The sequence below is a fragment of the Lactuca sativa genome, chromosome 3, assembly GCF_002870075.4.
Source record: "Lactuca sativa cultivar Salinas chromosome 3, Lsat_Salinas_v11, whole genome shotgun sequence".
Classification (NCBI taxonomy): Eukaryota; Viridiplantae; Streptophyta; class Magnoliopsida; order Asterales; family Asteraceae; genus Lactuca; species Lactuca sativa.
In genome coordinates, this window is record NC_056625.2 from 46,901,713 (window position 1) to 46,913,006 (window position 11,294).

At 33.5% G+C, this 11,294-nt stretch overlaps 2 protein-coding genes across 2 annotated transcripts; both read right to left on the minus strand.

Annotated features, from left to right (window-relative positions):
• Positions 1-1,059: 1,059 nt before the first annotated feature.
• On the minus strand, positions 1,060-3,120 carry LOC111909090 (uncharacterized). The gene is made up of 2 exons (XM_023904876.3): positions 2,966-3,120; positions 1,060-2,282 (listed from the first exon to the last, which is right to left on the minus strand). The coding sequence occupies exon 2, from the start codon at positions 2,249-2,251 to the stop codon at positions 1,238-1,240; it is 1,014 nt and encodes a 337-aa protein (XP_023760644.1). The 5' UTR covers positions 2,252-2,282; positions 2,966-3,120; the 3' UTR covers positions 1,060-1,237.
• A 1,778-nt stretch (positions 3,121-4,898) lies between these two features.
• Positions 4,899-10,446, minus strand: LOC111909091 (tricalbin-3). The gene is made up of 9 exons (XM_052769242.1): positions 9,271-10,446; positions 8,189-8,430; positions 8,022-8,040; positions 7,184-7,389; positions 6,923-7,032; positions 6,491-6,589; positions 5,822-6,263; positions 5,629-5,739; positions 4,899-5,177 (listed from the first exon to the last, which is right to left on the minus strand). The coding sequence occupies exons 1-8, from the start codon at positions 10,077-10,079 to the stop codon at positions 5,651-5,653; spliced, it is 2,016 nt and encodes a 671-aa protein (XP_052625202.1). The 5' UTR covers positions 10,080-10,446; the 3' UTR covers positions 4,899-5,177; positions 5,629-5,650.
• Positions 10,447-11,294: the final 848 nt, after the last annotated feature.

Sequence of the window (11,294 nt, forward strand, 5' to 3'; positions counted from 1 at the left end):
CATGTGTTAAAATAGTAATGACCTTGCCTATAAGTTAACACACACACACACACACTAGTTGTCGATTAAAACCTTGGTTGTAAAAAACGTTCAGCAATAGCTAGTTGGTCGAGTAGGGTCAAAAGATTTAGCGGTATAGGGTGGATTAATCGGAGATCCTAAATTATAAAGTAATTTATTTAAAAATAAATAAATATAACCAATATCCTAACAAAATAAATAAATAACCATAAAAAATCATAATCTAGTGTTTAAGCATTTAAGTCAAGCATCACCAATGTCGTTATTGTTAATGATATGAGGAGAGCAAAAAGTGACTCTCAATCATATGAAAAGACAAGAGACTTAATGAGAAATGGCAACTATTGCTTAATTTTATACTCCTTTCGTCCGAAAATAATAGTCCACAGACAAAAAAACACACAGTTTAAGAAAACATTAATTACCATTAACTTTATTAAATGAAATGACAGTCTTACCCTTATGTTGCATTTAATTCTATGGTAGTTGCATTTAATTTTATGGTAATTTAACTAATAATGAGGGGTATTATGGTAAAAGACATATTTATTTTTAAAAGTAGACAATTATTTTGAGACAAACCAAAAATGATTTTTCATATCGATTTCTTGACTTTTTTTTTTTACTTTTGTTGACTATTTTGTTAATTTTGAGCTTTTAATTTTGTTAGACAAATTTTGGCCAATTAAGGAGATTAGGATAAGACCCTAGCATTAATTGTAAGCGGTTAGAGACCGTTTAGCATTTACTTGCCAATTAATCAGCTACCTTGATCGATGTTTTTTTACATCAGATTAGAACTAATAAATAACAGTTAAAAAAGCATGTTCTATTTCATTTCATGATAGAACGTAAAAAAAAACACCCCTAGATTAAAATACCGAAAGTAATAACTAAAATGGGTCGCATCGATTCCACAAAGAAAATAAACAATTTATTCTCCCTGGTAACGCAACAAATCATTCTATTTCATTCCTGATTCAATCACAACCACTGGAAAAGAAAAAGATAATCCATCCAACATATACAACTAACAACTCCAAGAAAACAAGAAATTACATGTAATCCAGACAGATTTCCATCAATTCCCAAACTACAAAGAGTAAGTAAGTGAAACAGTACACAAAACAGTACTCAGAGAAACATAAAGTCATGGAGAGAATTCACATTGACAAACACAAACAAAATGGTCCCATTGAAGTGAAGAAAAGAAAATTCAGATCTCCCCAAGATATATCTGTTTATCACTGCTGCAAGATCCAATGATGGGTTCAGTTGGGTGGAACACACATTCGTTAACCGATCCAGTGTGGCCAGGAAGCTTATAAAGTATCCGCCGTGAAGTCGTATCCCAAATATACACCATCCGATCAGAGCTTCCAGCCGTAACCTTACTCCCATCAGGGGACCACCCACATTTCAGAAGATTCTGCTCCACATTATGCTGGTGTCCCTCCATTATCTTCACACACCTATTCTGTGGGGCATAAGGGCGCATGTCCCAAATCCTAAGCGTAGAATCCATCCCATTGGTCAAAAGATAAGACCCATCAGGGCTTAGCTGCATACCCGTTATCATGTTCTGGTGACCTTCAAGCGTCATTGTCACCTCATTTCTCCTCAAATCCCATATTTTCACGTCGTTGTCGATTCCACCCGTGTAGATCTTGTCTGAGGCATCAGAAAAACCAACCGCTGTGATCTGGTATTTATCTGGGAATGTCTGGATGGCGCCCCTTTGGCGGAGGTCCCACAGCTTGGCGGTGCCGTCGTCTGAGCCGCTCACAACCAGCGGAGGTCCTCTGCGCGAGGGACAGCATGAGTTCACGAAGGAGGAGTGTTCCGCCATTTTCTTGATCTGCTTCCCGGTTTCCACATCCCATGCGCGTAAGGTTTTGTCTGGACTCGCGGAGATTATCTGGGACCCGTCTGTGGTCCACTGAAGATCCAAGATGGCGTTTTTGTGACCTTTTAGAACCATGAAGTTTTTGCATTCCCCACTTACGTGCCATAGAAAGATTTCTCTGTCGTGGGACCCGGAAGCCACCACTGTTCCTGATGGATTAAACTTCATGGTGTATATGCCACTCTGGTGACCTGTCAGCAGCATGATTGGTGACAATAAACTTGATGTTCTTTGTTTACTCCCACTCCCACTATATGGAGTAATGCTTGATAAATCCATTGGGCGTGGGCCCATCACAGATAGGGCACCTTCACCTGCTTGCATTCTTCACTCCACCGCTTTAATATTCCTTTTCCTGAACACAAGTGCAAAATTGAATCGATTTGAAGCATAAATAACAACTAACCAGCTGACAGAGTGTTCTATCCTTGTTTTTCCATAAACAAGAAAAGAAACTCTCAAGTTTCAAAAGTACAATACACCCACACAAGCCATGTTTAACAATTATCAAGTTAAGGAAAAACCTAATAGTTTGCAGAAATCAAATCGTTGTAAACAACAACTTAACAGCAGACACAGTTCAAAAATTGGAATAATAGATAGAACACAAATACAAACATCTATTGCTAGGATGAATGTCATGCTAAAAAGAACAAAAGCAGGCATGTACACACGCAGATCAGTGGAAAACGGGAGAGGAAATGGAATTCCGTGGTTATTCGATTTTCTCCATCAGACTGCTAGTGAAATAAGGTTTACAAAGTGCAGTGTATATGAAACGTATCTAGGTTTTCTTACAATAAATTGGGGGATTCTATTTGGTAAGCAATGGACAAAACTACTTCACATTTCGAAAATTTGCAAGGAAAAGTTTCTAGAATTCCGAAAGTATAGGGAATCAAGTCGAACAGATTAGAAATAACATAATTTTTCCCAAGCGGCGAGATCAGGAATACTTAAGCTACAAATCGCTAGCTATGGCATCGTAACATACATATTGCTTAAGCAACGAGCTACACGAAGTAAGCATAAAGATACCTTAGAAAGAGGTGATGCCGACGAAGAATGAGAGAGATGCTGTTGGCGGCCACGACGGGAGCTAATTCGCACAGAGGACGGGATGGAGAGGGAGGGCGCGGTGGTTTACACTTTACAGAGAAAGACCATATTATTGGGCTTTAGTTAAATTTACAATAACTCAATTGGGCCTTTTAAGTTCCTACCTGTCCAAAGTTGAGCTGCACATTTAACAGGTTTCGGCTTTCTAAAAATAGCTCCAGATTTTAATTGGTTTTGGATAACTGTGTGGTATTGTTAAAGTGAAATTGAGTTTAAAATTTTTGATATTTTTGGGTTAAAAGTATTTTGGTTTGGTTATAGTAAAAACTAGTATTGTATTCTTTGTTTTTCTTACATTAAGCATATGAATTGATTAAATTAATATAGCATATCACAACTTTAAAAAAACACTAAAATATTAAAAGAAATGAATGTTTGATGATTTATCAAGAATTGGGAAGTGTTTAGGAACTATTTTTATAAGTTGGATGTATTGTGAATAATCCATAAGAATATAGGGCCATAATTGTAAAAAAAAAAAAAAAAAAAAAAAAAGAGTAGTTCAATGTGCATTATAAGTAAAGTGGAAAAAAGTTTATAGACTATTTTTATAAGATGGATGGTTTTTGAATAACTCATAAAAACATAAGAGTCATAACTGTAAAATAAATTATATATTATGCATTGTAAGTAGTACTTTTAGGAGTTTAGGGATTATTTTTATAAAAAAAATTATATATTATGCATTGTAAGCAGTACTTTTAGGAGTTTAGGGGTTATTTTTATTAGCTGGATAAATTTTAAATAATTTATAAAAATATAAGGGCTATAGCTGAAAAATATAAACGTTTGCACATTTGGCGGTATAATTTTAAAACCTATTATTAACTATAATTTTAACCTACCTGATATTAAAAAAATCGGATCAACTTTTTTTTGCCAATTTAAAAAAAAAACGGTTATATATATATATATATATATATATATATATATATATATATATATATATATATATATATATATATATATATATATATATATATATATATATATATATATATTCTTCAACGATTATTTTGTTTTAGGATCAAAGAATAAGTAATGTAGCAAAAAATATCATTTGCAACTAAATATATCCCTATTCTAATAAAAGAATAGGTTTAATCTCCTATTGACAAATGTCATACAATTAAAACACATCATTAATGTTATATATCCCTTATCATGTCACTTGTCAACCTATTAATTATTTATTTCAAATTTCAAATTTTAAATTTTTTCACTCTAAGTATATTAAACTAATAATTGATTCTTTTATTTAAATTTCAAAATTTAAAATTTTCCCACTTTAATTATATTAAATTAATAACATTAGATTGAAAAATAAAATAAAATTAATACATATTATAAGATGATATAACTTTATGTATTTATTTAAATCAACGATTATAATTTTATATAGCTAAAAAAATATCTCTTAAATAATAATTTATTTAAAATGATTAATTAATAATTTTGACTTTTTATATGAAAGTTTAATTAATTTTATAACCGTGGTTTTCACGGGTTATAAACTAGTAGTTATAATGTATGTGTGGTTGTTTTTGGTTAAAATATAAGCTATGTTGCTATTTTAGGTTAAATACAAAAGCTGTGGATGTTTTAGGTTAAAAATAAAACTACCTTGTTGATTTAGTTCACAAGAATCATGAATAGTTCTTTTGCAAACAATCCAAGCAATTGGATTTCTTTTTTTTTTAACAACAGTGAAATTAAAAACAGACCAAATATCGGGTGATCCCTTCATTTTCTAGAAAATAGCCTTAAAAGTCGGTAAAATGTGAATTTATGCCCTTATAAAACCAAAAAAAAATAACAATATGGACCTTTTAAATCAAAATGTATAAGTTCGTGGGGCTACAGTGACATTTTCTTATATATAAAAAGCCAAGGGCATGTTATGCCAATTTTCAAGACTATAAGGTTGGGAATCTACATAACCATACCAAATACCATATATGTAATGTAACAAAAATTGCTACAAGTTGATAAAAAATAGGACAAAAAATAATCGCTTCATGCTCTCAACAAATTACTCAATTCAAGCCGCCAAACAATAACAAACATTCTCTTCTTGATGAAGCAATTAAACTTTCAACTCCCACATTTGTGGAGAAGTCGTGGAGCTAACCTGCAATAGAACTAATGTTACATTGTTTTTTTTTTACTTAAAGGGGACACTACTTAATCCATAATGGCCAAGTATGAGTGTTTTATTTACTTAATGTAAGAAAGAGCACTTATACTTAACACAAAAAGAATGACTTAATAGAGAAAGTCATGGTTTTTCCATTAAATCCTAACTTTTTATAAAATCGGACTCATTAACTTTTCAATTCCACAAATCTTCTTTAAACATTCACTATTTGTGACATTGACACCGGTCCCACCATTTTGGATGACACAAAAATTTCCAAATCTTGTCCCATTGACACGAGTCTGACTTTTGGTCCACCTTTTCGGATGGCCTAGAAAATTTCAATTGTGTTCTTTTGACATCAGTCCAAACGCATGTCAAACACAGTATCTTCATCTTTATCTTGTACATTCAAAAGTAGCCAAAAAGATAAAAAGATACTTACTATAAAACCCGAAGCTTTCACATCACGGGTTAAAAATACTCGAGCCACCCACATTGAGCGCTATAAGTATGGAAATACTCGTGATCACAGCAAGCCAAATCAACACCGACTCTGCAAAATACATCCACAATCAAATATCACAAAAAATAATTTATAAAGAAAAAAAAAACGTTGAAAGACAACAAATTGCTACCTCTAGACCCACTCTGAGAATCAGAAACTTCGGGTGCCACAACTGCACCACGCGATCTCTCTTTTAACTCAGAGTTGATAAAATCATTAGAAGATTTAGCATTTGCTGTTTCAGAAGCCACAATGCCTTGAAACTCTTCACTAACAAGTAAAGCTGCTAAAACATCCATGAAAGCTTCTTTACTGGTTCCATTTGATATATCACTCACACGTTGCCCATATGTAAGAGCAGCTTGTTCTAAATCAGACAATTCATCATCCGATGCATCTGTATCTTTTTTTATGGATTCAGTCTTTTCGTCTTCTTCATCTTCAACGTATGCTTTATATGTTAATCTAAGAAGAATCTCTCCGGCATATCCTTTTCTGAATAGGCCCCACCCTCCTCGAAGGGCTACAATTTTGTCAGTTGGAACCGTGTCTTTTAAAGATCCGAGATCAACCTGGAAACATGTTTAAATTTTAAATGTGCCATGTCAGCAAAAAAGATAATGGTATGACTTATCCATTGATATGATGATCTTATCAACTAATATCATCAAAAAAACTCGATAAAACTTCAGACCCATAATTGCATACGTGAAGTGAAGTGTTAGATTTATGCCAAAAGCAAATATAAATAAACAATGTTCAAATGGTAGCATAAATAAATAAATAAATAAAATGTTACCTCTCCTGTGCCAACAGTCGTATCTGCAAATCCAAGAGCATCCTTCACTTGAATCGACAATTTTTGTCTTCTAGGGTTTGTAACTAGCATGTAAAAATCCTGTAATATAGTAAACACATATTTATATCACTTCTAAATTTCAAAGGGGTAAACGCGCATTTACACAACATTTCACTTTTTCCAAATTTATGCAAGAAAGTGATCTTTTATATGAAATGAAATACTCAACCATATGTCAGTTGCACAAATAAGTATTAAACCAGTGTCACCCATTCCCGATTACAATGTTGCATATTTTGGTCTTAAAATGACACGTGATTGCATATTTTTTCTAAGAAACCACTTTGTTATATAATCTTATAAAAAATGTAGTATGAAACTTTTCCGCATTTATATCTACAAAAATTCAAAACCAACATTTCAAAATCTCACCTGATTCCATATTGGCTCACCAGGAGGCCCAATGACAGTTGTTTGACTGTTCTTTTTGCTACGTATTACTTGATCTCCAAGCCTTAATACAACATACGGATCTGTTTTTCCTGAATATGAAAAGGATCCAGAAGTGAATATTTAGCAAATTATCAATAAACAACTATGTAAAATGTAAATTTGGATGTATTAGGGTTACAGATTTAATATACACAAAGGACTTTGTTGGGATAAAAAGGGTATATAAGAAAGAAAAGATACCAAAGAAGGCATAAGAGAGCTTTCGAGCATCAACAAGAGTAACTGATAATTCACCAACAAAATCTTTATTTCCTTCTTGCATTTCTCCTGTCTTGAAATCATTTCGAATGGGGCCCACTGCTTTTCCTTTTTGAAAGTCTAATACAATCTTGTTTGGACGAACAAATAGCCGTGGCAAATCCTCAGTCAAAAGTTTTGTCAAAAACCTTAAATTTCACACAAGATCAAATTAAATATTAGTATTAAAAAAACCCAAAACTGAATTAAATAAATCATACATGTGACAAAGAAAATTCTGCAAAACCAATAAATGAAAATAGTAATAACTGAAATACATCAACTATAATTGAATTGGAGAGTATGTCTTCCTTAACTGGATCATAAAAAACCCACAAAAGGTCAAATAGTTAGGAGGTGGAAGAGACAGAGAGTGAGATGCTTCAAGGGTAGTATAGGAAATTGTCATAGTTAAGTTTGAAATATCAAAATTAAAAATGCAACTTGTACTGTCTGAGATTTCCCAAATAAATTGCATCATCTCCTTTTTTTAAAAGATTCACAACTAAACTTTCCCATTGCACCTATATTTACTACATATAAGCTAATTTTGTTCATTTGGGTCCATAAAGTTCCCCGTTTGTCTTTATTTGAGGGCATTTTAGTCGATAATTTGGATAAACAGACAATTTCTTTTTCCAAATATGTGATATACGAGGGATTACTTTTCAGTTTATTAGGTAAAGTACTGAGGTACAGAAGATTGTGATAGAACAAGATGGAACATAATCGCAAAGTCAATGAGAAATGATGATAGTCTCAAGAGAATAATATCACTTACATGGAGAGCACAGGGATGGCTGATGTGGCATTAACACATGCATGAAAGAAACAAGTTATATTCCATAAATTAATTTTAGGGTACTAAGATAAAAAAAAAAAAAAAAAAAAAAAAAAAAAAAAAAAAAAAAAAAAAAAAGTGATTAAAAGTGTAAAGAAACGACATACCCATTAAATTAAACAAACGAAAAGGTGACAATTCGAATTTAATTTTTGGAAGTGAAACAAAAGCCCATGAAACAGCTCCCACCCATGGCTCTGATGGAATCAACCTCAATTTAACCCAAAGTTCTCCATCAATGTCAAAATCTCTAACACCCACAGGGACCTTTATTGGAATTATGCCAAATTTTAGTGATAGCATTAATAGCATACGGGCCCCACCAGTGTAACGAAGTCCTATTTGGTACCTTCACAACAAACATAATAACAAATCAGTCAATAAGAATTAGATTAGTCTAAAGTCTAAACTTAAACTAATAAAAGAAATAATAAGTTATCTTCATATTAGGACATTGTACTTTGAAAAAAAAAATACCCAATTGTAGCAATGAAAACTGCTTTGTATTTGAATGGCATTGCTATAATTGGGCAAAATTTTCAAAGTACAATGTCCTGAAAAGAAAATAAATGAAGGTTCGATGCTATAAGTGGCAATATTTTGAAAAAAAAAAAAACTGAAAATACAAAGTTGTAATATAGGAAAATGAAAGTAGGATGCTATATTAACAAAAATATGAAAGTACATGCTCACATATACTATAGAAACTACAAACTTGTAATAGGAAGAAAAATGGAAGAATGATGCAATAATAAACAAGAAATCAAAGTATGTGACTATTTCTTGTATTTAATCCTATATATAACATTCAAAATCACCCTGTGTGGCTGTGTATACCCTGCTCAAATCCCAATGAACTTCACCTTCGTGGCTTCTTGTTGTTTGCTTTTGTGGAATCAAAAGGTTTATCGTCGTTTTTCATACTAAAGATTTGTGGACTTTGGACATGACTTTCAAAAGACAAAAGGGCATGCACTGAAATGAGAAAGGCTTATGGGTTTTAATTTTAAACGTGATGGATCAAATTTGATTAATTTGCCAAGGATCTTAGTATATAAAGTTTAATTATGGGCATACACGATGCCCATAATTAATTTCTCAACACTCTTGGGAACAAATTCAAGCTTTTGAGACAAAAACAAGCAACATAAACTCTGAAAAAACAGCAACAAAACTGGGAAATACTTACTGTAAATCATTGACACGACGAGAAGTTCTGCGTTCAACATTCCTAACAGATAATGGTTCATTCCCTAATGAGAATTGCTTTATTTCAACTCTCTCCACATAATCAGGTTTCTTTAGGTTATCAATAACTGGTTGAAGCAACCCAATTACCCAATTCTCAAGCCCACCTCTATAAACCTTCCATAACTTCCCCAACACCATGTTAACCCACTCTACTGACTCTTTTCTCTGCAAATCTTTCTCAAGGAACAAAGAAAAACTAGTGGGAACCTGTGGCCATATCCCTGGTGTCCCTTCATCCCTTGATTTGTTCTTTTTTCTTGATGTCCAAATTTTATCGAACAGGACTCCGACAAAGAAAAAGAATACAAATAATCCAACAATGTTTCGATTTATAGGAGGTGAAGGGATAGGGTGTATGACCCCAAGTTGAGTTCTAAGCTTATCTACAATAGGGTCCTCTCTGAAGTTAGTAAAGCTATTTGAAGAGCTCAAAGGAATTGAACTTTCAGATGATGATGATGAATCATCCAAAATTTGCTTCACAACATAGTGTTTAGCACCACGTTTTGTGGAATTCACAAATTCTAAGTTTAGATTATGTTTCGCTCCATCATTGGGAACCACACAAGCCCGAATTAGCGAAAATTTTCTTCTCTTGGAGAGCCTCTTCCCGCTGACGAAGCAATTGAGCTTTATTGAACTACAAAAACTCGATTGGGTTCTTCTCTTACATGGGCAAATTGATGGTGAAGACACCCATAAAATCTGTGAGAATTCACAGCTTGTGGAGGATGATTGAGAAGTCATTTATGCGTGCCCGATACTTGACGCATATGGAAATTGAAATGAAATGAAATGAGATACATACGTTCAAGAACCCTGAACAGACAGAAATTCCAGATGAATTTATCGTTTAGATTTCAAGAATTTGATATGGACGTTGCAGAAGGTTCAGGAAAGACATAACCTGGAATCCTGGATAGTTTCGGGAGCAGACAAATGTGATTGAAGTTAGGAGTTGTAATAATTTCCATGAAAACTTGAGGTCAGGAAGTTGGAGGAAGAGTATTTTGAGACGCTTTCGAAAGAAAGAGATTGGTCCACTGGGAATTCGGTAAGTCGGCGAGGAAGCATCATCACGAATTGGGATTCATGAGGATCATGTTCACAGTTCAAAAATAACAACCCCCAACCCACGAAATAAAATAATAAATTATATTATTCTACCACAGGTTCGACAAAATTCCAAAATTAACAAAAAAAAATGAGAGGGGAGGGGGGTGGTTTAAAGAAAAAATAAGCGAGAAAAAACAGATTTCGGAAATTGACCAAAGGATCCGCAAAACACCCTTTGCGGATCGTCTAAAGCTCTGCGGATTTTACGTGACATCGAGTTTTTATGCGGAATTACAGGGGTAAATTTGTAAATTAAAAAAATACCCCTTTACGTTACACAGCTCCGCAGAAGGAGGCTAGGGCAGTCGATTCGCGAAGGAAATAGTGCAGACATCGAACGAAAAATGTCGCGGCGATCTCGATTCCTGGAGCAGCTGCACTCTGATGTGTTATCCGATGGATATGAAACTCAAGTAATATTTCAATTTTTTTTCCCTAATCTTTGTATAAACTCTATAACACCGTAAATTTTCAAACTAATTTATTTTATTTAAAATCACATAATTTCTCATAACATGTTTCACAAAATCTCATTTATTTAATTTACAAAACACAACTCTATAATTGTTTGATTAATAATCCAAGATCCTTAAAACATAACGCTTTCTCTGGTGTGTACAATCGAGGCGGTGCCTTCCCGCGATCCTAAGAAAAACTTGAAACACATATCACATAACACGGTAAGCGCGAAGCTTAGTGAGTTCCCCAAAATACCACACATATCTCAATAGCCTCTCATGGCTATACTCAAATAAGACCCTTCGGTCAATGTGTCTCAGTGGAACCCTCCGGTCCCAAAACTCGAGTGGACCCTCCGGTCCTAACTATATAAGCTCATAATAATAA